This window comes from Danio rerio, chromosome 4 (genome assembly GCF_052040795.2).
Source record: "Danio rerio strain M-AB ecotype USA chromosome 4, GRCz13ab, whole genome shotgun sequence".
NCBI lineage: Eukaryota > Metazoa > Chordata > Actinopteri > Cypriniformes > Danionidae > Danio > Danio rerio.
In genome coordinates, this window is record NC_141024.2 from 48,494,551 (window position 1) to 48,522,500 (window position 27,950).

Sequence of the window (27,950 nt, forward strand, 5' to 3'; positions counted from 1 at the left end):
TCCTGGAATAATAAGTTTGTCCGAGGCAGCAGAATTTGCATAGGCAAATTTTATGCAAATCGGGACAGAAATGTTAAAGTCTCTAAAAATTTCAATATGTTGCACTTATATTAAAATAAAACATCAACGATCAGTTAGTACAACGAGTGAGCTTTTCGAAAAGTCTAAACACGAACAGTATAAGAACTTGTTTAGCTTCGGTACAGTTAAACATTATATGCAGAGGTATTAAAACCAAACATATTAATACAGGAGAAAGGGAAACTTTGCAAAACACATGATTACACAAAGAGAGTAAAGTTTATATGAAAACATCCGTCTTAAGCAAGCAGCTCGAGGAGTCTTGAACCGTTTAATGCTGCATTCAATGCTGCATGGCACATTCCTTTTGGGTCATAAATACCTTGGAATCGTGTTTCGAGTTTTCTCTGGGCAAAGTTGGCTCGGTTGTGGGATAAAAACAAAAAAGTTATGTGTCTGGTCGGCCATATTTGTTACACCACCCTCACCTGCTTATGTTCTTATTCAATATCATGTTAGTTGTGTGTGACAAAAGAATAACACATAAATAGCCGCATTTCCACTATCGGGCCAGTGCGAGCCAGGGCTTTTATCGGGCCGGGCCAGGGCCAATCACCCGGGAGGTTGAGAAATGAGGCCGAAATCATGTCGCGTTTCCACTGTCGGGTTAGTAGCTCGCAGCGCGTCACACAAACACCGCCCCTAGAAAGCCCCCTGAATCAAACGTCACACAATCCGCCCACTTCAGCAGGAATTAGGTAGATAAAGCACACCATGGAGTCATCACGAAACGAAACCATTAAATTGAAGACAACCGAAACAAACAAATGACACATTACTGTACAGCAGCACATTATATATCTATACGCACAGGCCTGTGTATTACCATTCATTACATTTGTTTACTCACCGACCGACTGTTCGCATTGTGCATCGAGTGCTCTCGCCACTAACGGAGGGACCCAACACAGTGAGCACACCCATCCATAATATAAAGCCACAGAAATTCTCCGTTATAGCTCGGTATGAAATGTATATTATAACATCATTGTTTTGATAGACGTCATGTTAAGTGTTTCAGCACAAGCGCGAGTAACCTAATAAAAGATAAATTTAATAAAAAGCCATATTTGTTAAACTTATAAATTTGACCACGTCATATAAAAACACTTAAACACATAAACACTTGTTTGAGGATATAGAACAATTTTTGTGTTTGGACTTTCCGCCAATGCGTTTAAAGACGCGAGCGCTGCGCAGGACTTGGTGACAGAAAAAAAAGGTAGGCTAGATTCTGCTTTCACTCACCCAAAAAATGCTCTGTTTGCAGGATTTGATTAATATCATCGCATCCAAATATTTTAGAAATAATATTTCAAACCTTCTTTCGTGTTTATTGTTTTTAGAAAACATCTAAACTTTTTTTATTAGATAGGTCTTTCTAAAATTATATATATATATATATATATATATATATATATATATATATATATATATATATATGACTTTAAAACAGTTTGATTTATGTATTGTATATAGACTACCCACCTTGTTATAGTTAGCTTTTGTTTATTTTATATTGGTTTATTTATTTAATGCGATTTTATTATATCCGATTTTTGTAATTCTATAAATTTATAGCTTAGGCTATTTTATCAAGATATGACACTATATTGTTTTAAAGTCTACGAAAATGGACACATAATTTGTAAAGTTTTATGTCTTTCTGTTGTATTCATATTGTGTAATATCTCCAAAATAAATTAAAAAGAAAAAAGCCGCTCGCGGCATCAACAGAGCTATGAAGGGAGCGCTCTTGCTCGGTCTCACACACACATACAGGCATCTAAACGCGCACAAACACACCTTTTAAACTTGACAAAAACTCTCGAAAATCTTTATCATCTGCTGTGTTTTTAATATGGTGTATTGATTATTATGCGTTATTGAAACGCATACAATGCGTTGTTCAAGGAGGATGCAGCAAAGAACGTCACTATAAATTAAAACTACTTTATTATTTTATGCAGCAGCCTTACATTTAAAAGGGAAACATAAGGGCAATTATAAGCAAAAATACCTCAGCCTATAAGGCTAGATGTTTTCTGTCACATCCGTCAGTGACCACCTGAGGGCGCTGTAGTGCACTAGGACTTGTAGGCACTGCAGCGCTCCAATAAAGAACTACATTCTCATACATCCCACGCGCATACACCGGAACACTTACACTGACCCGTCATCTCATCTGTTCTGTGTTACTGTTGATTATCTGGACTATATATTCTACCATTACACCTTTGTTTGTCATCGCGTCGTTTGTCCTTCTTGTCTTTCCTGCCGCAGTTTTCCCAGTAAGTCTGATATTCGAGTTTTGATTCTTGAGCCTTGTCTCTGTTTTTTGTTTCTTGTTTTGTTATTTATTTTGTACTTTGAGCACCTTGTTTAACTGTTGATGCGCACTGTAAATAAACCGCACTTGGATCCGCACCTTTCTGTTTTTTGTTTCTTGTTTTGATCACGCCAAACGTGACAGAACGACACGATCACTTATGGATCCAGTGGATAACAGTATAATGCGCCTAAAACAAGGTAATCGCTCTATTGAGCGATATATCAAGGACTTTTTGGAGCTAGCCCCGAAGAGCTCTCATAGTGACTTGTTATTAATGATGTTTTTTCGGGGAGGACTTTTTGATCCAGTTCGTTCCCTCATGCCACCGTACGAGGATGACTGGAACCTTTATCGCTGGCTCCCCCCTCTCTGTTGCCCTGAGGGAGGAGAACCCTCAGGAGGGAGGCCTGAGCGGAGGGCAACCGAGAGGGATATTTTCAGGGCCAGCCGATTTAACAAAGGGAAAGAGGAGAGAGGCTGGACTGGAGTTGCGCCCTTATCCGCGTCGGGCTGTCCGAAGATCACCTTTTTCTGAGCCTCTGGAGAGCCTGCTAGAACTGTGTGGAACCCCAGTGTCTGCTCCAGTCCCACAATGCCCGCCAGTGTCGGCTCCAGCTCTAGAGCAAGCTCCTTCTCCTGTTAACTATGCTCTCCCTTCTCAAACCACCAGACGGAGGAGGCGTAGGAACAGGACTGCTCACGCCCCAGAGCGCCCGCCAGTGTCGGCTCCAGCCCCAGAGCGCCCGCCAGTGTCGGCTCCAGTCCCAGAGCGCCCGCCAGTGTCGGCTCCAGCCCCAGAGCGCCCGCAAGTGTCGGCTCCAGCCCCAGAGCGCCCGCCAGTGTCGGCTCCAGCCCCAGAGCGCCCGCCAGTGTCGGCTCCAGCCCCAGAGCGCCCGCCAGTGTCGGCTCCAGCCCCAGAGCGCAGTACAATGCCAGTTCTAGTCCGGCTCCTGGCTTTACCGGCACCACCCAGGGTCCTCGCCCTGCCTGCCCAAGCCCGGCTCCTCGCCCTGCCGGCCCCAGCCCGGCTCCTCGCCCTGCCGGCCCCAGCCCGGCTCCTGGCATTACCAACGCCATCCAGACGTCTTGCCCTGCCGGCACCCCCCAGACGTCTTGCCCTGCCGGCCCCAGTCCGGCTCCATGCCCTGCCGGTTCCAGTCCAGCTGCCTCCTGTCCCCCCGGCTCCAGTCCAGCTGCCTCCAGTTCCGCCGGCTCCAGTCCAGCTGCCTCCAATTCCGCCGGCTCCAGTCCAGCTTCCTCCAGTCTCGCCGGCTCCAGTCCAGCTGCCTCCAGTCTCGCCGGCTCCAGTCCAGCTGCCTCCAGTCTCGCCGGCTCCAGTCCAGCTGCCTCCAGTCTCGCCGGCTCCAGTCCAGCTGCCTCCAGTCTCGCCGGCTCCAGTCCAGCTGCCTCTAGTCTCGCCGGCTCCAGCCCAGCTGCCTCCAGTCTCGCCGGCTCCAGCCCAGCTGCCTCCAGTCCCGCCGGCTCCAGCCCAGCTGCCTCCAGTCCCGCCGGCTCCAGTCCAGCTGCCTCCAGTCCCGCCGGCTCCTGTCCAGTTGCCTCTCCACCCGGCTCTCCTAAGAACTCCTGCCTTGTGTTTCCTGCAGGATCATCCATGGATCATCCCTCCCGCCCCTCCCTGGTGGTCCTTCCCACTGTATGGGACGGATTCCCCGGCCGCACCATGGCTTCTTGCCGGGGCGCCTGAAGCACAGACTTGCCCTGATCTGGCCCTCCCATCCCTCCCTTTGTTCTTGCTCTGCTCTGCCACCCCCCCTTTCTGGGAGCGTCTGGAAGCCGCTTTTTAGAGAGGGGGTAATGTCACATCCGTCAGTGACCACCTGAGGGCGCTGTAGTGCACTAGGACTTGTAGGCACTGCAGCGCTCCAGTAAAGAACTACATTCTCATACATCCCACGCGCATACACCGGAACACTTACACTGACCCGTCATCTCATCTGTTCTGTGTTACTGTTGATTATCTGGACTATATATTCTACCATTACACCTTTGTTTGTCATCGCGTCGTTTGTCCTTCTTGTCTTTCCTGCCGCAGTTTTCCCAGTAAGTCTGATATTCGAGTTTTGATTCTTGAGCCTTGTCTTTGTTTTTTGTTTCTTGTTTTGTTATTTATTTGTACTTTGAGCACCTTGTTTAACTGTTGATGCACACTGTAAATAAACCGCACTTGGATCCGCACCTTTCTGTTTTTTGTTTCTTGTTTTGATCACGCCAAACGTGACAGTTTTCTTTCCCTTATTTATTTATTTATTTGTTTGGTGCATGAACTCGTGTGCGATCAGGAAAGTTTCTGCCTCTCTTTTCACTCCGCCCCGAAGCCGCAGCTAGCCCTCCTTGGCCCAAGGCATTCGACGGGCCGAAAAAGGCCCGATTAGGACCCGGAAGTTACAGTGGAAACACAACTGACCTTGGCTCACCCTGGCTCGCTTACTTTAGGCATGATAGCACAAACGCAACTAATGAAACCACTGGAGCTTTAGCAATCATTGTTTAACAGGCCTATAAACACCATTTACAATGAGAATGTTTGAACTATGGAAGAACTCAAAAACACACAGACATTAACAATTAGGGTGCTTTCACACCTACACTTTTGTTTCGGAACGTATCTCGTTTGCCCAGTTAGAGCGGTTCGATTGGCATATGTGAACAGGGCAATCGCGCTCTGTTCCGCGCCAAAGTAATCGCTCCGAGATCACTTGAATGAGGTGGTCTCGGCTCGATTGAAACGAACCCTGGAGCGGTTTGATTGCAGTGAGAAAGCAAACGATCCGAGCGCAGTTATATCACAGTGTTTTATGGATATGTAATAGGCTTACGGCTATATGAAGAGAGAATTATGAGTAGGGCGGGAAGTTTCGCGAGTCTCCGGATGCCCGCAAACGAGTGATGATCTCCCGGTAATCTCGCGTCTCTCTCCCAGTCCTCAAATAGGCATCGTCGCGCACCCTTCTCACCCCTCCCCACCGTGTCTCTCAGACACGTCACGCGCGCGCACCCTGTCAATCACCACCAAACCACCACCTCTCCTGACAGCTGAGCGGGACGCTGCAAAATAAACCCTGACACTCTGACCAATGTGAGGAGAGTTTACTCGCATGTGACATGTTTTAGTTCTTTTGTTCCGATTAGAAACTTTGCAGTGTGAAAGCGAACCGCTCCAAGACCAAAGAGCAACAATGTAACAATTGTAATCTCTGTTTTGGAACAACTGAATCGATTCACAGGTGTGAAAGCACTCTTAGTCTTTGAATCTCAATAATCGTGACAAACAAAAAATAAAAGTCAAATAAAAACAACCCAGAACAATTCAAAACACTCTTTTTATTGAAAATATACACTCTGTTGTATTAAAAATACCAGAGAAAATATCTCTGTTGAAATATTATACCCAAGAACAAGACAAAACTAAAGGCAGAGAAAGAAATTGTAAAAAAAACTTTAAGCTGTAAAATGGATTCATGCTGCAATGCATGCTGAGAGCTTTGTACTATGCTGGCACCCAGCATGCATTGCGGCATGAATGAATTATGCAGCATTTTTTCTTTATGCCACCATGGTTGAGGTTCATACCCTGATTCTTGATGCATGTGTGTCTGAATGTCGTGCTGGAGCTCTCAAGGTTTTGTGCACAAAACTCTAATTCTTATATATATATATATATATATATATATATATATATATATATATAATATTTTTTTTATTATTATTTCCTTCTTTAATTTTTGTTGATCCTCTATGTAAAGCTGCAGTATTGTACCAAAACTTATAAAAATATTGTTATTTATAATTATATTTGTAACAATTAAGCACATTTGTGTTTCATTCTGTGTCTTAGGCTGGTTCTTGCTGAAATGAAACATGCTCGTTGCATATGTGTGAGTGCACGGTGAGGTGTTTTCATCTATCTTGTACTCATGGTTTGCATCTGTTTATGTTGGTGTAGTGTAAGCATGTGTCTCTTTGTTTACATTGTGGTCGCATGCTTTTGTTAAGTGCTTCAGTATTGTGCTTGTCTTGTCATATGAACATGTGGTTAATGAGTTCTCTCATTGGCTGCGTATTCTAGTCTTGTTTATGTGCACGCATGGCTTGATGCGTGGGTGGAACTTGTTCAGAATTGACCAGTGCACTATAATAGAGCTTTCCTCACACTGTTTATTCCTTCAAAGTCCGTCCTTTCTTCATGTGGTATTGGTGTGCGTTACTAAACTCAGTAAGTAGCCATATTCCTTATCATTTTAGATATGTTTTATTGAGTGCAATTGTGTATTTTGCTTTAAATCGCCTCAGGAAAAATATTACATGTGTAAACATAACAGCAGAGATGCATACGTGCTAAACAACTAGTTGGGTTGTTTATAATTTGATTATTTGTTATTATCAACTTGTTGCTTGCCATGTGTTGCTGATGTAAGATTGTATTTAGTTTGATCGGAATATTTATATTGATTATAACGAGTGCACCTCACGTTATCACCGCACACACACACACACATATATATCTGATCTGACAGCCTTCACAGCAGAACGGAAGAGAGATGCGCCAGTCACTGAATCCAGCATAGGGGTTCTCAACTCACCTCCACAGTCTGTCTTTATATTATACACTGTGTTTGTGATAAAGTCATCTGTGCTCAATGCACAAGTTGTTGTATCAAAATCTGACTCCGAGGGCAAATCTGCACCAGTTGAGTGAAACTCACAGTGGTTTATCATTGTTACGAGCACAGTCAAAACATCAAATAAGGGAGAACACAAATGGATAAGTCTAAGGGTTTTATTAACTGAACAACCAACATAAGCAAAGTGTGGGAGAGAAAACACAATAAACTATGGCTGAACAGAAAAGGAGCACAACTCTGTGTCTGTGTCATCTATTAATGTAGAGTTGATGCTTAATGAATAATGAAATAACTATATGCTAATGTTTAATAAATAATGAAATAACTATGTGCTAATGCTTAATGAATAGTTGATAGTGTGCAGTTATTATAAAGTGTTACTAAATAACATATTTCTAGAAAATTCCAGTAAATGGTTGGAGGCCAGAGTGATTTACAGCAGGTAAGAAGGCTACTATAGCTCTAACTATACGCTATATAAAGCAGATATAGGCAACAGGCCTTGTCAAAAGCACACAGGAGTGTGCAGCTGCACATTTGCAGAGGGGTGTGCGGGTTCAAGCGTTGTTTCCTCATCAACATGTCGCAGCTCTGAACACAACTGATCCAGGATGAAGGAGAATATGATCACACCGAACATGTCAAGACACAACAAGACCATCTCACCTCACTGACAAAGACATCTCTGTCTGTGTGTGTGTGTGTGTGTGTGTGTGTGTGTGTGTGTGTGTGTGTGATATAAGCTGATGTTTGTTTACTGACTAAATGTCAGTCTCTTTGTGTTTACAGTCTGAATCATGGAGAAGAGATGAGGATTACAGCAGGACCACACAAATGTAGGACTACACCAACACATACATATACACACACACACACACAGCTGTGGTTATAAATGTGTGTGTTCTTGTGTTCAGATACCTGTTTTCTCACACTGGATCCAAACACAGCAAACACTCTTCTCATTCTGTCTGAGGAGAACAAAAAGGTGAAGCGTGTGAAGGAGAAACAGCCGTATCCTGATCATCCAGACAGATTTGATGTTCATCCTCAGGTGTTGTGCAGAGAGAGTGTGTGTGGACGCTGTTACTGGGAGATTGACTGGAGTGGAGATGTTGTGGAAATATCAGTGTTATATAAGAGCATCAGGAGGAAGGGAGATAGTGTTGAGTGTGTGTTTGGATGTAATGATCAGTCCTGGAGTTTGCGCTGCTCTTCCTCCAGTTTCTCATTCAGACACAATAACGAAGACACTGATGTCCGAGTGGAGCCGCTCAGCAGGAGAATAGGAGTGTTTGTGGATCACAGTGCAGGAACTCTGATCTTCTACAACATCTATAGAGACACAATGAGCCTCATCCACTCAGTCCAGACCACATTCACTGAGCCGCTCTGCCCTGGGTTTACTGTTTATTCTGGATCATCAGTGAAACTGAGCTGAAGACTGATGCGAGATTTACCCAGAATCCTCTACAGGAGCTGTCAGCAGCAGTGTGTGTGAAAGAGCACATGTGTTGTCTGCGCATGTGTTCACTGTTTTGTGTGTGTGTGTGAGAGAGAGAGACAGAGTGTGTCTGCGTGTGTGAGACAGATAGTGTATGTGTTTGTGTGTGTGAGAGAGAGAGAGCATGTGTGTTTGTGTGTGTGAGAGATTTTAATTTTTACAAAACTACATAGATTTTTCATATCACAAATTGTAACTTCTCAGCAAATTTAAAAGCAGCTTTCCTTCCTCCACAGTCCAGACAGCGTCCTTGTAACCCCACTGTTGTTCAAAGGTTTCAGCATCATTTATGGCCTTGTAATTCTTCAAATCTATTGTAATTCTGGACCTAACGGACGCTTTAAAAAACTCTAAATCTCTACCATGTACATGCACTCAGTGTAAGAAGAGTTTCAACAAATTATCAAACTTTAATAATCGCATGATGATCCACACTGGAGAGAGACCATTCACAAGCACTCAGTGTGGGAGGAGTTTCAACCAATCATCATCCCTTAATCGACACATGAGGGTCCACACAGGAGAGAAACCATTCATTTGCACTCAATGTGGGAGGAGTTTTAACAGCTGATCAAACCTTAATCAACACATGGGGGTGTATATCAGGGGTGTCAAACGTACGGGATCAGGCCTGCAAACAGGTTTAATCCTGCCCACGAGATGATTCTGTAAAGTATAACGACGAGTTGCAATTTTTCAATAAATGAAGCTGCTGTTCCAATTGTGTCCACTGGATGGCCAACTGCAAATGGTTAATTTCATCTGATAAAGCAGGGATTCTCAACCCGGTGAGCAGCGGCCCACTAGTGCAGACATTTCAAGTCTCCCGGAAGTTGCGGGAGTATCCCTGAAATGCATAGACACTCCCGGATGCCTGCAAATGAATGATAATCTCCCGGAAGTCGCGCGTCTCCTGCCCGGTCTTTAAATATGTTGCACACCCCTCTCTCCACTACTTGCTCTTCAGGTACGTCTCGCGCAACTCACCCCCACCGTTTTTAGGTACGTCGCGCGCAACTCACCCCCACCGCTCATCAAGTACGTCTCGCGCGCACACGCCCCCTTCACAGATGCATTTAAGCACCCACTAATCTGCAATCTCCCGCAAATCAACTCTGTATCCCCCGGAAATGACTTTTTCCAACTTGGGATGCCTGCTAGTGGGCCTCAGCGATCCAACAGGTGGGCTACAAGAACTTAAAATGAACTCGAAATATACTTAAATGTTTGGATTTGAATATGCTATGTTAAAATGAATGCAGTAATGCACTTTCTCCTGTTCTGTGATTGATTACTTCAAACTCAGCACAAAAACAGCCTCATGATCACGTCTGCAACTAGTAGGCAACATGTAAGTCTGTTCATTCACAAACTACTGTATGCGTGAAGTTAAAGACTCTCTTTGTGTATTATTGTGTGAACCAGGGGCGTTGCTAGGGTCGAAAGGGATAAGGGGCTTAGCCTCAAAGAAGTACCCCCCACTAATATACCCCCACTTTTATAAGGTGATCTACTCTAATGTTAATAATAGGATTCTAAATGGTTTAATAAGAAATAAAGGGTTTTTGAGTTTTTTAACAATAAATTGTGAAGCTTTGTGACTTGCAACACCAAAAAGGAAAAAAAAACACTGATAAATGAACCCATTTCTCATTTACTAGTCTGTTATGAGCCATATCAGACCTCTTAAGCATCTCATTTCCTGCTGTGCAGTTTCTGTTTCTTTTTTTAAAATGTAATTTTCTGCGTGTCTTCAAATCTGAAAATATGATTTATTTTATAGTGTGAGCTGTTATCCAATGTGATACAAAGCTACACATGTCAATTTGGATAGAGTAATTAAGGTGTAGTGTTGTCAAGATACTGGAATTTCTAAATTCAAAACCTTGAAAATATTGATATTCATTAGGCTATTATTTTGATATAATAACAATTGTATCAAAGCTAGTACAAAAAATATAAATAAGGATCTATATGCTAGAAAAATGCTTACTTCAAATTTTTCAAGAGTGAGATTTTTTTTAGTTTTCCTCAAAATAGGTTGTTGTGGGCATTGTAGCACTTTAAATACATAATGCCTGTTTCATTCATTCATTGAGCAGAAATTCCATATAGTAAATCCCTAATATGGATGAAGGCATCCAGCAATTGCTGTAGCTGAATGAAAATAAGATCTGAATAAACATGAAAAGGTTTTAATTGATCATTTACACGACTGTGACAATAAATGTTTCATACAGATGAAGTCAAAATTATTAGCCCCCCTTTGAATTTTAATTTTTTTTTAATATATTTTCCATATGATGTTTAACAGAGCAGGGGAATTTTCACAGTATGTCTGATAATATTTTTTCTTCTTGAGAAAGTCTTATTTGTTTTATTTCGGCTAGAATAAAAGTTGTTGTACATTTAAAAAAAACATTTTAGGGTCAAAATGATTAGCCCCTTTAAGCTATATATTCTAACCGATAGTCCACAAATCAAACCATCGTTATACAATGACTTGCCTAATTACCCTACTCTGCATTTAAAGCCTTTAAATGTCACTTTAAGCTGTATAGAAGTGTCATAAAAAATGTCTAGACAAATATAATTTACTTTCATCATGGCAAAGATAAAATAAATGAAGATAAAGATGAATGTGTTGAAAAAAAGCTCTGCGTTAAACAAAAAATGGGGGAAAAAAACAGAGTGGCTAATAATTCTGACTTCAACTGTATGTGTTCTTCCAGCCATCTTGGGTATTATCATAAGAAAGTCGATTTATAATCCGTTGCTAACTGACATAGCATGTTACAGTAGAATGTAGCTATACAATAATATGCTGGATGCATGTGATTTAACTATTACAGAAACATGTGACTGGCTATATCATATGAAGACAAATATGTCTAGATATCTATATCATATCTAGAAAGCTAGTACAATTTACGTTTTTTTGACTAATTTGCATGTATTTACATTGATATGATGCACATTTTATTGATTGCAGTTATTTTAATTCACCAAAACTACTCGCATTTTATACTGTGAAAACAAATATTAGGCTTCATCAGTAGTTAGTACTATTCAGTTTCGCAAAACAGTTGTATTATTACCTCATCAGCTTTAGCTCTTCAAAATAATGAATGAATGAAGTGCAGTGGCAGAATTTTTTTAAACCATGTGACAACAGAGCCACTCCCACCTGCCGGTAGAAACAGGAACTGCTGAACAGCTGATTAATTAATTACTAGACACATAAACGCTGCTTTAAAGGGCAGTTGAAAAATCTACTTTTTTAGACAGACGTGTGTAAGTAAAGTGTATAGACCCTCATATTGGGGTGATATAAACACACACAGTCCTTTTTTTCAATTTTACAACAAAAAAAATGGAGGACCAATTAGAGCGGTTTTCAGACAGACCGCAACTTTACGTAAGAGTGCAGTCCCCCAACCCACCAATATTGATTGACAGCCGCACGTCACGATCATACCTCAGTTTGTTGTTACACGTCCACCATTTTCAGCATGTGAGTCAAAGCGATATCACTAAAGGAACACCCTTGCTCTACTTTTTGATGAAAAGCTCATTGGGCTCAACACAAGATGAATATTCTCCACATTATCGCTGTAATCGGAATTATTGCTTGTACCTTTTGCGTGGTCAGCGGCTCTGCGTGGGTTTCTATTAGGGTGCACGTGGCGGAGCTTCAGGTCAGCAGCCCGGCGTGGGTTTCTGTCGGGGTGCACGCGGCTGATCTTCGGGTCAGTGGCTCAGCGCGGGTTTCTGTTGAAGTGCACGCGCCGGAGCTTCAGGTCAGCGGCTCGGCGTGGCATGGGTTTCTGTCGGGGGGCACGTGGCAGAGCTTCAGGTTAGCGCCACGGGTTTCTGTCGGGGTGCATGCGGTGGAGCTTCAGGTCAGCGGCTCGGCGCCATTGTGTTTGCCTGTCTGTTGCAAACACAGAGTGTGGGAGCTCTTGACTCCGCCCGCTTGTTACGTTGGGATGGAAGCCAAAACTGTGAAGCAACATGCCCCTAAAACAGCAAACTGTGTAAACGCCCCCAAAATGACACTTTTAACACATTATAATATGTTTTCTGAACTGTTTTTTGAACTGAACCTAAACTGGCACACTCAGAAGAACCATAATATTCATATTAAATCATAAAAAAAGGGGTAAACTATGTGCCCTTCACATGGAATGCGGGTGATGTGTGTGGTAATTTTAAGTGCTTAATAATAAATGTTATACAGCATATTTTTATTTAAGTGCAACATAAGCCAATCAAGAATGTTCAGAATCAATTATTCAGAGATACGTTTAAGAGTTAAGAGAATACCTGACCATGTAGAAATACTTTGCAGCATATAAGTCCTGATGCAGAGCTCAGAGACTCACAACCTGCAATGGGGTATCCTGTCTACAGGATCACACGGACACTTCTGCACCCTTTGCCTAAATACTCAATACCATCAAAAATTCAAGACAATAAAAGCTTTACCAAGACTCTTGCCTGGTCATAAATTGATGCGAAGACCATTTCCCCTTGAGTGGAGCATCTGGCAAAGATTTTTTCAAAGTCAAAAACCAAATTAACTGAAATAAGAGAGATTGTAAAATATTACAGTGAAATTAAGACCACTTTATCAATCACACAGAGACATTTAAAATCACACCAAACATGAATATAAAGCCACAACATACACCATATTAAAAACCTAAACATTCTGTGTGGTATGTGAGTGAGCTGCTCTGGTGGAGAAAGTCCAGGGCAAAGAGGGGGGCTCAGGATGCACGATCGAGACAACCTGAACAACTGGTTTTCTCGCTGATCTTCTTCTCACATTAGAAAGTTTATTGTTTTAGTGCCTGACCATTCTCATGGTCTTGTCTCGTGTGGAGTTCCATAACAGTTTTCAGGGTTTAATATTATGGAGAGATATAGCCATTCTTACATATACAATAAATATTAGCTCTAATAATACAATTGTATTCATAACTGTTTCAATATATATATATATATATATATATATATATATATATATATATATATATATATATATATATATATATAGGTCAATGACGTGACTCTCATTTTTTTGTGTTACAGTTTCAAAAATAAAATCAAATTACTTGCATGCATTCTCTACTTTGAGGACCAAGTAATTTTTTTTTTTAGGTTTTAATCCATTTTAAGTTAATTTTTAGCGAAATATTACATGGATGTTAATGTGGTATAACAAAAAAATGGTACCAAATAGTTTATCTTGTTTAAAAAATGTGAAAGCCTTAATAAAAATGTTGTATCAGCTAGTTTGGCATAATTTTACATCAGACTGTAATATTCTATGAGGCAGTAGAATATGGAGGCAGATGGATGTAATTTGAGGCTGTTTATTTGACAGATGCTGCACACAAGAACATGAGGTGGATCCGGCTAGGACAACAACACACTGCTCTGTCGAACTCTCAGTGGAAGGCTTCTTATTAGCTAAGGACCCCCTCTAGCGGTCACACTACCTCATGACATGTTATTGCTAGTTCACTACATCCCCTTCCCCCTGATACAACATTATGATTTTTTTTTTATTTTTACACAGTCTAAGCTAGGGACTTCTGGTAGACTGCCTCCATCCCAGTGAGTTCCAGGACGCATTCTTGCCCTGTGGCTGGGGAACTCACCCCTACTCTAAGCATAGTCTTTTAAGTAACTGGGCAACTTCTTTGTCCTCGCAGACCTTCTGAGTTCCGGCTGCTCCTCTGCCTTCACAGTCCCTGACACAGTGACCCTGGGTGTCATTCCACTTGCCTGCTGTCCAACACTGTTCCCTGATGGTACAGGGTCTACTGATTCAGGCAATGGCCACTCCTCCAACTCTTGCAAGGAAGTATCCAACCCCACAGCTGTTTCAGCCGGAGATACCACCTGTCTGGTCCTCACCTGATCAATGTGCCGACGCACTACCTACCAAGTGCGATGGTATACGACAAGGGTCCCGTCCTTTTCTGCACTGTTCCTGGAATCCAGGTAGGTCCTAAACTGAAGTTCTTGGTATACACATTTTCACCAACACTCACATGTCTCTCTTTTGCATGCAGATCATGATACCACTTCTGCTTCAATTGCTTGTTTTGCACTTGGCTTTTAAAGTCAGGATGAACAAGATCCAGGGTAGACCTCAGTTTACGTCCACAAAACAGCTCTGCAGTTGATTTCCCCGTAGTCGACTGTGGTGTAATTCGATAACTGAACAACACTCTGGCTAGCCTGGCCTCAATGGAATCTCCTGTGCTCTTTTTCATCAGACTCTTGAACGTTTGCACAGCTCGTTCTGCCAAACCATTAGAAGCTGCATGGTATGGTGCTGTGGCTATGTGCTTGATGCCATTACGACTCATGAATTCCTGAAATTCCATCTGTGGCACTTCTCTGAGCTCATTAAACAGTGCTATCAGGGGCTTGTGATCAGTCACAATGGTAAAGGGTCTGCCATACACATATGTGGGGAATTTCTTTACCCCGAACAGGACGGCCAAACCCTCCTTATCCAATTGCGAGTAATTCTTTTCTGCTGCATTTAATGTCTGTGATACAAATCCTATTGATCTGTCAGTCCCGTCTTCCATCCTGTGAGACAAAACAGCCCCTACCCTATATGGCGAAGCATCACACGCCAAGATAAGAGGTTTGGTAGGATCGTAGTGCACTAGTAAAGCAGATGACTGGAGAAGCTCTTTTGACTTCACAAAAGATTCTTCCTGCTCAGAGCCCCATGTCCACTTTGTTTCCTTCTTCAACAACCTGTGCAAGGGTGCCAACACTGTGGACAGACTGGGCAGAAACTTATGATAATAGTTTAACAAGCCTAGATAAGCCTTCAGTTCACTCACTGTCTGTGGAATGGGGGCTTCCTGTATCGCTTGCACCTTTTCTGCGATTGGCTGCACACCTGCAGCACTGATGCGGTGGCCCAGGAATATCACTTCCTCTCCCAGGAACTCACATTTGCTCCTTTTTAGTCTCAATCCACTAGATTTTAGTCTCCTCAGAACCTCCTCCAGATTCCTCAGATGCTCTTCATCATTAGCTACTGTGACTAATATGTCATCCAAATACACCACAACGTGCTTCAAGTTTTGGAGAATTCCCTCCATGGTGCGTTGGAAAATGGCTGGACTTGATGCCACCCCAAAAGGTAGTCTACAGTATGTGTACAGTCCCTTGTGTGTGTTAACAGTGACATATTTCTTTGCACTTTCATCCAGCATAATTTGCTGATACGCATGGCTCATGTCCAGTTTGGAAAATTTCTGACCTCCAGCTAACTGAGTGAACAAATCTTCCACTTTTGGAATGGGATATTGTTCCACACTGGATGCTCTATTTACTGTGAGTTTATAATCTCCACAAATTCGAATAGAGCCATCTGGTTTCCTCACCGGCACGATAGGAGCTGCCCACTCCGCAAACTGCACTGGTTCAATAATTTTCTCCTCAACCAGTCTCTGGAGCTCAGCCTCCACCAAGGGCTTGACTGCAAAAGGAATACGTCTGGGCTCAAAGAATCGTGGTTGGGCCTCGGGGTTGACATGAATTTTAGCTGTGGTGCCTTTGAGTTGCCCCAGCTCTTCTTTAAACACCTCTGCATGTCTATCTAACACATCTGCTATCTTCCATGTCGGCACTGCTGTTACTTGATTTACCAGCTGTGGCAACAGCCCAAAATCTTTCAGCCAGCTTCGCCCCAACAAGTTAGGCCCCTCTCCATCTACCACGACCATTGTCATTTCTTTTTTTTACATTTTGGATTTCCACCGTTACTGTAGCTTGACCCAGCACTTCCGTCCTTTCCCCTGTATAGGTCTTTAGTTTCAAACTGCAGGGTCTCCATTCTGGCATGTCTGCTTTTTTCCACAACTTAGAATATTGCCCTCTGCTGATAATTGTCACTCCACAACCCGTGTCGACTTCAAAGTTCACTTCCATGCCATTTACACTCACTTTCTGTGTTATAGGGCCCACTTTTGGCTGGACTTGGGATACACCGTATATTGTGTTAATATCACTGGTGTCCTCCCTCTCGTTACATTCCTCCTCTCTAACGAGATAAGTCCTCCTACCTTTCTCTTTTTTCTCTCCTTTTAGTCCTTTGAATGGAGTGTTTTGCCCCCCAGCAGCTTGTTTTGCCCTGCATACGCGCTTGATGTGTCCCCGCTTTCCACATTTATGGCAGAGCTCATTCAAAAACTTGCATTCCTCTGGTGCATGTTGTCCTTTGCATCTGTAACACACCGTGTCTTTTTGTCGACCCTTCTTCTCAAATGTGTACACTCTATGCACTTCTGCCGGTCCTTTAAATGACTTCATGGTTTGTGCTGTGTCCTCCATTAACAATCCATGCAAATCTCTCACATTCTTGTTTGCAGACTCCATTGCCTGGCAGATTGTCAGTGCCTTTTCAAAAGTTAACTCCACTTCCGATAGCAGCCTTCTCTGCATTCGGTCGTCGTTCACTCCACAGACGAGTCTGTCTCGCAGCATTTGTGGAAGTGTAGACCCGTACTCACAGTGCTGTGCTAACTTTTTCAGTTCTGCCACAAAATCAGCAACAGTCTCACCATGTTTCTGTGTACATGAGTTAAACTTAAATCTTTGCACTATCTCACTTGGCTTAGGGTTGTAATGAGTCTTCAGCAAAGTCACCAGCTCCTCATAAGTTTTGTCTCCTGGCTTTTCAGGGCAGATCAAACTTCTTAATAAACTATATGTCGATGCCCCAACACCACTTAACAGCACCGCTTTCTTTTTCTCAGCACTGTCAATTCCATTGGCTTGGAAAAAATATTCGAGCATTTCGCTATATTCATCCCATAACTGCGATGCATTATCAAAAGGACTCACCGTCCCCACCAGTGAAGTCATTTTGTCTTGATAATCGCCGATATACTCTGCCAGTGATGTCGAGCGATCTGTTTACTCCAGCCTTTCTCAGCAATCAATCATGTCCTCTGACACGCCACTCCTTAAATCCTCGTCGCCAATTATGTAATATTCTATGAAGCAGTAGAATCTGGAGGCAGGATGGATGTAATTTGAGGCTGTTTATTTAACAGATGCTGCACACAAAAACATGCTGTGCATCCGGCTAGGACAACAACACACTGCTCTGTCGAACTCTCAGTGGAAGGCTTCTTATTAGCTAAGGACCCCCTCTAGCGATCACACTACCTCATGACATGTTATTGCTAATTCACTACACTGGTTTCCCCGACAAGTCCAAAAACATGTGGTGCAGGGGAATTGGGTAGGCTAATTTGAATGAGTGTGTGAATAAGTGTATATGGTTGTTTTCCAGTAATATGTTGCAGCTGGAAGGGCATCCGCTGCATAAAAACATATGCTGAATAAGTTGGTAGTTCATTCCACTTTGGTAACCCCTGATTAATAAAGGGACTAAACTTAAAAAAATGAATGAATGAATGTTATATGGCAATTAAAGGTTTTGCATCTGAACTCTTCAAATGTAACAATTGTTTTTAGTTGTCCTAAAGTGAATGTTTTCCTCAGCTTAATTATCTGGGCTGTTTATTTTGTTTTTTGACAGCAATACATTAAAAGCAGTTGCTGTTGTGTCTATCTTCAAATATTTGCATCAGTGTTGCTACTACCTGTAAGTTGACTATCTGCTGAACATTTACAGAATAGTAACCATGCTGTCTGTGATGTTGGCTCCTTACAGTCATTCACCAGCATTTCTTAATTTTTCACTTTATATTGATGGGTCTAGTGTGACAACAGATGAGCAGATAAATGTTACTTAAACTACACTAACTGTCTACTGAAAGTTGGGTTAAATGCAACGAATAGTTAGTTGAAGACTTTTGCAAATGCATGTATGAAATTTTTACCTAACCCTAACTTTATATTTGTTTAAAGTTCATTTTAAATTATTTTGTGTTGCTAATAGGCATCTGAATGTTTACTGAAAGTCTATTGATAAACTGATTAACAACTACATGCAAACAATGACAACAAAAAAATCTTGATGGTAAATGTTCTGAAAACTTGTTTAAGATTTGTTGCATATCTACTAATACACCTAATTTGGTAGCATGTAACTTATTAAAAGTTTAATAAATGTTGAGGATTTGTTGCATATCTACTGATAGATTGTTGACCATCTAGAACTTATTTTGGTAACACAACTTACTAAAAGTTTAATAAATGTTTACGTGTTGTAAAAATTGTAATGATTGCCTAAGAACATTTAAAAGACAATCTAAAGATACTACCCAGATGAGAGTAAACAGATAAGAACTTGAAAAGTAACTTCAACTTCAAACTTCAACTTCAACTTCAACAGACTATCTAAAGGGGGACCATCAAAATAAAGTGTTACCATTAAGGGAAGATTGTATCCAGGCACAAACATAGAAGATGGAACAAGGTTTGTAAAAAACAGATTTCCAGAAGAGATGGTCTCCTTACCATACAGCACCAAAAAGGGCCACAGCACTTTAGAGTCATGCACACCAATCAGGTAAAAACCTGTCGACTATGCATGAGCTCAGAAAATGTGATGAAGGAATGCCCAGAATTCAGGTGCTTCAAATGTGACGAAAGGGGACATTTCGCAAGGACCTGTACAGCTGTGTCGGGCCCGGATTGTAAATTGGCCCTAATACCTGCAGGGAGCTTGTCATGCTGAGTTGGCTTTGTCCTCTTGATTGACAAACGCGTACACCTTGTTTTATCCTTGCAGGCCTAACTTCGCTGGCGAAAGCCCTTGTGGGGTTTCTGTAGTGTAGTGGTTATCACGTTCGCCTTACACGCGAAAGGTCCCCAGTTCAAAACTGGGCGGAAACAACCTCTGGCTTTTATGACAATTGTCAAATCAGGCTTCTGTTGAGTACTGACGTTCACTGAAAACATTCTTTCTGCAGAGCGGTGTGAGGCTAGAAGTTTGAATTCAACTCAGTGTTTACCTCCCCTCGCGGTGTCGCAAACTTGCGTAGAATCTGATTTCTTTTAGCTTTGTGTTGTGCATGAGCAGGTGGCCAGTGCGTTTGCTGGCCCTCCACGGTGCAGACCGTACAAGACAGCCCTATAAAAGAAAAGACTATAAATACTTGAAGCAGCACTAGCCTATTGGTTTTCGTAGTGTAGTGTTTATCATGTTTGCATTACACACTAAAGGTCTCCTGTTCGAAACTGGGCGGAAGCATACAATTAGCGGACACTTTTGTCCAAAGCGACATACAATAGTGAAGGTATTCAACAAGACGAGGCAATGCGTACGAAAAAGGGCTATTTATCCCAAGTAATTTGTTTGTGCTCAAAGAATTTAGTGCTGGAGTAGGAGTTTCGTTTTCTTTAGGGAGAGGGATATTCCCCTTGGGTTCGGGTGTGCTCTGAAGAGATGGGTGTTAGCTGTCGTTTGAAGGATACCAGTGTATCCCTAATCCGAGTGGGAATGGGAAGGTGATTCCACCAGTGTAGAACATTGAATGAAAACATTGTGGAAAGTGACTTTCAGTCTCTCTGCGATGGCACCACAAGACAGTGCTCTCACCCTAACCGGAGGCTCCTGTGGTTATCACGATGGCTTTACAAGCGGAGGGTCTCCTGTTAGAAACTGGGCGGAAACATTCAGATTTGCTTTTACGCACATTCTCAATCGGCTCTCTGCTCCCTGGATGATCCACGATACTAGGGCGTGGATGTTTCAAATGTCATGATTTGACGTTGTACGAGGATTTGACGAAAAAATGCCTCTGCAAACCTTAAAAACCAACGCCATCCCAGAACAATTCTTTTGATCCCCTTTCGGTGCACTTGCATTAAAGCCCGCGTGATGCGGCGCCTTGTCAGTGTTACTGTATCATTAGGACATGGGGGCAGAGAGTTAAAGACTTTAGCCTGAACGCACTGCCGCAGGTTCGGTTTGTCAGAAGAGGGATTTAAGCAGGCAAGTGCATGAAGTAAACAATGTAGAACAAAATGAAGGAGAAGAACAAGCAGGAGTTTTACAACTAAAAGACTTACTGAAAGAGATACAAAATAGAAAAGAAATTCAAGAGGATAAGAAAATGCATAAGAGGAATAATGAAGATGACATTTTTTGTGAAGAAAGACAAGAAGAAGAGAGAGGAAAAATGCAAAATGAAGCAAATGAAAGACTGATATTGGAAGAAAGGGAGAGGCAAACACTTTTCAAAGAAAAGGAAAAAAGAGAAGAGGATAATGAAAACATAGAAATGGAAACAATGGACAACTCTCAGATGTGTGGAGACAATGAGGTGAAGACTGGACAAAGAAATGAAGAAAAAAGTAATGAAATTGGAAGAGAAGAAGAAATTAAAATGGACAGAGAGGAGAGAAGAACAATTTGAAGAAGGACATTAAAGATTAAACCTAATCTAGAAAGTACAAAGAGAAAATTGACTACAAGAATGAAAAACATGAACAGATATGAAGTGTTAAAGGAAATGGAGGGAGATGATGAGTAATAATGATTTTTAGGTTTTTAATTTTATTTTTATTTCTTTTAATGGTTTTAAAATGTGTATCTTTTAATGCAAGAGGTATGATGGAAAAAGGGAAATTTGAGAAAATAAGAGAAAAATGTAAAAATAAGGACATGATAGTATTACAAGAAACAAACTGGAAAGATTATGTAATGGAAGATTTAAAAAAAAGTGGGAGGGGGATATCCTATATAACAATGGTGATGGCAAATCTGGAAGAGGGGTGGCATTTTTAATAAAAAAGATGTTTTTAATATTAAAAGAATCGTGTATAAAGACAATAATGGAAAGTGTTTAGTGATAGAAGTAAACTATGAAGGACAAGAAATGATTATAGCCAATATACATGCACCAACGGAAGAGAAAGATAAAAAGAGTTTTTTAAGATTTTAAATAAGGTAATTGAGAGATATAAAAAAATAATAATGGTAGGAGATTTTAATACAGTTTTTAATAAACAAGACATGGCAGATGGAATGGTTTTTAAATCTGACACAGCAAGGAAAGAACTAAAGGAGCTAATAAAAGAAAATAATTTAATAGATATATGGAGGGAAAATAACAAAGAAAAAAGAGAGTTTTCAAGGAGACAAATAGTTGGAGATTTTATATGTCAAACAAGAATAGATTTTATATTATGTACTAGGAATATTGAGAATTTTATAGAAAACATACAGTATGAAGAGAACAGTTTTAGTGACCATAAGCTCTTGCATTTTAAAGTCAATGTAGATAACATACAAAAAGGACCAGGAACTTGGATTTTAAACACAACCATTTTAAAAAATGAAGATTATGTTCAAAAAGTCAAAGAAATAATAGAGAAAGAAAAAGAAAATAGAATGTATGATGAAGATAAAAGGATATGGTGGGAAAACACAAAATACCAAATAAGAAAATACACAATCAAATATTGCGCAGTACTACAAAGATGTAAAAAGTATACAGAAAAAGAAGTTAAAAGATCCTTAGAAAAAGAATTAAACAAGGAAAATAAAGATATTGAAAAAATCAAAGAAATAGAGCAAAAATTAAGAGATTTAGAAGAAGACAAATATAAGGGGGCAATGTTGAGGAGCAGATCTAAATACACAGTAGAAGGGGAAAAATGCACGAAATTCTTTTTTGATTTAGAGAAGCAAAGAGGTAAAGCAGGAATACTAAAGGAAATTAAAGGGAGAAATGGAAAAATTGCGAAAGGAAACATAGAAATACTAGAAGAAATCAAACATTTTTATGAAGATCTTTTTAAAGCAAAAGGTATTGATGAAGAAAAAGAAAGGAAGATTCTAAATTATATAAAAGTAAAATTAGAAAAAGATGACAACAAAGAATGTGACAGAGAAATAGAAGAAGAAGAGATTGAAATTGCAATAAATCAACTAAATAAAAAGAAAAGTCCAGGTATAGATGGAATAGGAAATGAATTTTATATTGTTTTTAAAGATATTTTAAAAGGAATACTTAAAGAAGTTTTTAAAGAAATTTTTAAATGTAATGAGATGAATGAAAGAATGGGGATGGGATTAATGAAGTTAATATATAAAAGAAAAGGAGCAAAAACTGAATTACAAAATTATAGACCAATAACAATGTTGAATACAGATTTAAAGATTTTAGCAAAAGTTTTAGCGAATAGATTAAAGGAAGTAATGCCTAAATTAATTAAATCAAATCAAGCATATGCAATAAAAGGGAGAGATATTGCAGATGTAACAATGAGTATTAAAAGCACAATAGAATATTTACAAGAAAAGAAGATGAATGGGTATTTAATTAGTGTAGATTTTGAAAAGGCTTTTGACAGAGTAGAACATACTTATTTATTTGATGTACTCAAAACATTTGGATTTGGAGAGAATTTTATAAATTGGATTAAAATTTTATATAAAGGGGCTTTTACAAAAGTAAAATGTAATGGTTTTTTAACAGATTGTTTAAAAATTACAAGATCAATTAGACAAGGATGTCCTCTTTCAGCACTATTATATTCCCTAGTCGCAGAACCTTTAGGGTTAGCAATAAAACAAGAAACTAAAATTAAAGGAATAAAAATAGAAGAAGAGGAGGATGAAGGAAAAATATACCAGTATGCTGATGATACAACAATAATAGTGAAGGATAAAAAGAGTGTAAAAGAAGCCATGAAAAAAGTACAAGAGTTTTGTAAGGGAACAGGAAGCAAAATAAATGAAAAAAAAAATACAATATATGAGGTTTGGTAAAGCAGATATTTTAACAGATTGTTTCCAATTTAGAGAAGTAGAAGAACTGAAAATTTTAGGAATTTTAATTGGTAAAAATGAAAGAAAAGCAACAGAAAAGATGTGGGATGATCTAATAAGAGGAATAGAATCAAGATTACATTTTTGGAGGATGAGAGAACTTTGCTTAAAGGGGAAAGCCTTAATAATAAATGTTTTAATGACATCAAAGCTATGGTATAAATTATATGTAACAGAAATGCCATGTTGGATAGAAGGGAGATTGAAAAAGTGTGTTCAAGATTTTTTATGGGAGGGGAAACCCCCAAGAATTGCTTACAATAGAATAATAGGAGCAGCAGAAGAAGGAGGGATAGGATTGATTGATATTAAACAAAGGAAGAATTGTCTTAGAGTCAAAATAGTTTAAAAGCTTTTACAAGAGGAGAACTCAACAGAATGGGAAAAGGTCATGAAATATTTTTTAAACAAAGTTGGCAATTTTAACTTAGGAGAAGACATTCTTTGGTTAAAAAAAAAATTGAATGATGGAAAAGTTACCAGGGTTTTATCAAGACATTTTAAGTGGTAAGTCATTTTTTGACTTTTGCCAAGTTTTAATTTAAGTGTTGAGGTGAAGTCTTTTGACTAATTTGATATTCAAAACATCCTGTGTTCAAAGACAAATTTACTATACCATGCCACTGTCCAGATCGGAAACTAGGCACAAGGAGTCACTGGCATTGTCCTAAATGTGCCAAAATAATAAGCAGATCTGTAGATTTTAAAACACACTTGCGTAAACATGGTAGGCTATTGTAAATATTCTAAATCCTTTAAGCGTAATGAGTGAAATTGCATTTTTCAACTGTATAATTCCCTTTCTCTGCAACTACAGGTCTGATGGTGCCAACAACAACATCTGGTGAGTACATTTATGTTTCTAACCCAACTGAAGTAATGACACAATAACACATAATAATTATGTTAATCACACTATGACATTTATTATTATTCTTAGAAAAGAAACAACCTGATGATAAAGACATCCCAAAAGTAAACAAAATTTGCCTTATATGTGGTATCACATTTAGCACAAACTCAAACCTATTACGGCATAAAAAAGAGCAACATGCTGGGCAAGAACAAATGTTTTGCATTGACCCAAAAAATGGGATTTATGTGACCACAAAGCAATCCCATGGTATCAGATTGCCAATACATGTCCAAAAGACATTAACATCACAGCTCTAAGATTGTGAAGTGGAGGAATGCAGAGACTATATGGCCATAGCTGCTCAAAGTGGAAACCCAGGGAAAGAATGCCACCACTTAGAGCGGACCAAGAAAACCAGTGCATACATTCCACCACCAGCACTACAAAAGAAAACCGTAAAGGAGATGGTTAAAAAGGGACTCCTTTCTAAGTCTAGGCAAGAGGAATGTTTGGAACTTTACCAACATGCTTGTTCACACGAAGTAGACAGTGTGCTTCCTATTTTCTTGTCTGTCAGAGAGATATCTATTGTTCTCAGTGTACTCTGGGGAGAAGGACACCTGGTTTAAGTTTGGAAGGACAGTTTCCACATTTGACAAACAATTGGGAAAATGGCACTTCAAGTGCATCGGTTTAAAGGACAGTATCAGTTGTGTCCACAGATACATGTGTATGTGGTGGATTTATTGGGAGCATCCTTATTTGTTGAAAAATGCACCAGAAGCCCCAGAGGATATAGAAGATATTGAGGAGTGCTTCATTGGGAATGTCGGTATGGATGAGCACTTGGCCTTTTCACAGAGTAGTGTGATCACAATGACCAATTACTTGTGGAATTGCAAAAGATTACCGGAAGACATTCACTTGAAATTACCAAAACAGAAAAACCCATTCTAGAAACCTTTATACCATCAGAAACAACCTGTCCATACTGCCCAGGGTCATGTCCTCCCCATCTTAGCAATGCTTTTGTGGTTACTACACAAGCAACTGTTTATGGGATGTTTTGGCAGAATAGAGGTAAGGTATGTTATTAAATATATCTCTTATATACTGTATATAATCTCTATGTATTTTTTGTATGCCAACCAATTTGTGTTGATGCGTTTTCTTTTAGGTATTTCCGTTTATGCCAAGGCATGCCCAGTTTGCAGAAATGTAGTTCGTTTTCAGGACTACAATTCTGGATTCCACAATTATAACAACAGGGTCTTTCTTTCCATCCCGCTTTGTTTTCTACTCACAACATAACATATAAACAACATGTTTAAAGGTACATTCTGTATTTTTTTTTGCAGAATCACATTGTTGTTGGTAGAATGCTGCACACTATAGAATCTCATTCTGGGACTACAGTGCCACACAACACTGAGAAAAGCATTCTACCACTTCAGTGCTCTCAGGCAGTATACGTACAGTTATTTCTGTTACCGCTGTGGACACCACTCATCTGTGGTCATTGCTGATGGAAACTGGAAGATTGCCTTTGATTTGCCAGGTGAGTGTTAGTGAATATATTTTGTTTAAAATAGAAATATCTTCAGAGTAAATAGCTTAAAGGAATAGCTGACCTAAAATTTTAAAGTCTCTTATTTTTTACTCACAAGTCCGTTCTCTGCGCTCTTGGAATTGAGAAACAGCCGTAGTTTTGTGTTTCTCTTCTCTGTTTCTGCTTATTAACAGCAGGTGTTCATCCTCGGTGCTCAATCATCACTTAATTAACCCCATCATTGTCTCATTAACTTTAACTCTGCTGCTGAGTAAATTTTGCTCAATTTAGAGAGGGACCAAATATTCTCTTAACTGAGTAAATTTTACCCTGAAGATTTTACTGTGTTGTAGCATGAACTACAGTTGAGGGCCCTCCTGTGAAATATTTATTTAAGGTAATGGAGCAAGGACATTTTCACAGTACTTATGGTCATTTTACATGCAGCGCTGACAATTTTAAAGTTGTTATTGATAGCAGGGCAATAATTGAGTGTGAGACAATTTTTTTTTATTACAAAAATGATAAACTGCAACAACTTCACATAATGAATACATAACAAGAAACCGGTACAAATCTATATTTGGAGCGGAAGCAAATGTTCAGATTTTGATAAAAAATTACTAAAACAAACATTTTGTTTTCCACTGGATTAACTTGCATGGAGTAATTATTCACATAAACACAAGCAATGTGTAAATTTGAAATCGACTAACAAACATAAAAATAAAACTTGAGTTAAAGCAATAGATATAGTTTTTCATAATTGGTCAATTAAAGCTATGGGTTTGTGAATTGTAATAGTAATATTATTATTACATTCACATTAATATTATTTTTCCTGGTATTCTGGAAAACATGTAGATAAGTAATAGACATCAACAATTTTTAAAACCAACAGCAACAACAATACTAATCATAAAAATAATACTACAGTCAGTAGCAGTAATAAATAATATTGGTAATATCGTCTCAATTTTATAATTGAGACAAGTGAGTGAAATTATTTCAGTCTAAAATTGACGATTATTTTCATCAGTTACAGGACATGTGTCTAGCATTTTGCCAGCTTTAAATAAGACACAGTTAAAGTGTTACATTACATGTATTGAATAAATTTATAATAGCATTTATTTGAATAATGACAGAGATGTGTATCTATCTGTTCAGCGTATAATAACAAAGCTGTGTTTTTGGTTTCTTAAAAATAGCAATGTAACTCCATACTTAAAGAGAAATATTATTTATCAATCCAATAACTTAAGTATTTTTTGCCTAAAAGGTGTTAGGCAGCATTTAATTTCTGTTTATTGATATATAATTAGTTTTATTGTATATAATACCTGTGAAATTAACTTTTTATGACTGGTTTGAGATAAATGTTTTTGGTTTTCAGGTACTCTTTGACTTTGTTGGTTCACGCAACGATTCAACAGAGTTTTTTTGTCATCAGAGAAATGACATCAGCGATGTCAATAATGAGCACTGCCTCTGGGACACTTCTGGAACACAAAATCTCGACTCCATTAAATATACATGTTCAGTGGTTGAACATGGAGGATATGGAGGTAAAAATCATTAATGTATCTGACTGTCAACTTTTGGTTGTTTTGAATGTATTTTAAAAGCAAATTAAATGGCTAAAACCAAGTACTTTTGTAGCACTGTACAATAGTACACTATCTTTTAAAAACAATGAACATTATTTTCGCAGCATTTAATCTTGAGATTATCTGTTATCTTTTAAGGTACCTAAAGTTATGATGTTCGTTAGTCAAATTCATCTTCAGAACACAAATAAGTTTTTACTGAAATCTGAAAGTGTTCTGTCCCTGACAGCCTACCAATTAAAACATGTAAGGTCCAGCAAATAAGACATTGTTAAAATACTCTATTTGACCACAGTGAATCCACCTTAGTTACCAATGTTACAAAGAAACAAGAATACATTTTGTGGGCCAAAAAAAAAGACCTCTTAATTAAACCATTTCTTCTCTTCCATATCAGTTTTCTACGCAGTTGACGTAGTGAACACAGTGCAGCGATTCTGGGTTGTATGTCACAACGTTGTGTTTACTACATCAACTGTGTAAGAGACCAACATGGAAAAAAGAAATTGTTTAATTAAGATGTTATTTTTGGTTTGCATTGTTGTTGATATTACACACAAAAAGTATTCCTGTTGCTT

The 27,950-nt window shown here is 39.5% G+C and overlaps 1 protein-coding gene, 1 non-coding gene and 1 pseudogene across 2 annotated transcripts in view; all 3 read left to right on the forward strand.

Annotated features, from left to right (window-relative positions):
- si:dkeyp-4c4.1 overlaps nucleotides 1-10,169 on the forward strand; it is a 38,766-nt gene extending 28,597 nt beyond the window's left edge. The window contains exons 6-7 of the mRNA NM_001100956.2: nucleotides 7,846-7,892; nucleotides 7,971-10,169. Coding sequence (NP_001094426.2) covers nucleotides 7,846-7,892; nucleotides 7,971-8,494 — 571 coding nt within the window. The 3' untranslated portion in view covers nucleotides 8,495-10,169. The remainder of the gene's footprint in view (nucleotides 1-7,845; nucleotides 7,893-7,970) is intronic.
- A 9,169-nt stretch (nucleotides 10,170-19,338) lies between these two features.
- Nucleotides 19,339-19,411, forward strand: trnav-uac (transfer RNA valine (anticodon UAC)). Its single transcript has one exon. It is a non-coding gene; the product is annotated as a tRNA-Val (tRNA).
- A 4,670-nt stretch (nucleotides 19,412-24,081) lies between these two features.
- LOC137491429 (uncharacterized) lies at nucleotides 24,082-25,277 on the forward strand (annotated as a pseudogene).
- Nucleotides 25,278-27,950: the final 2,673 nt, after the last annotated feature.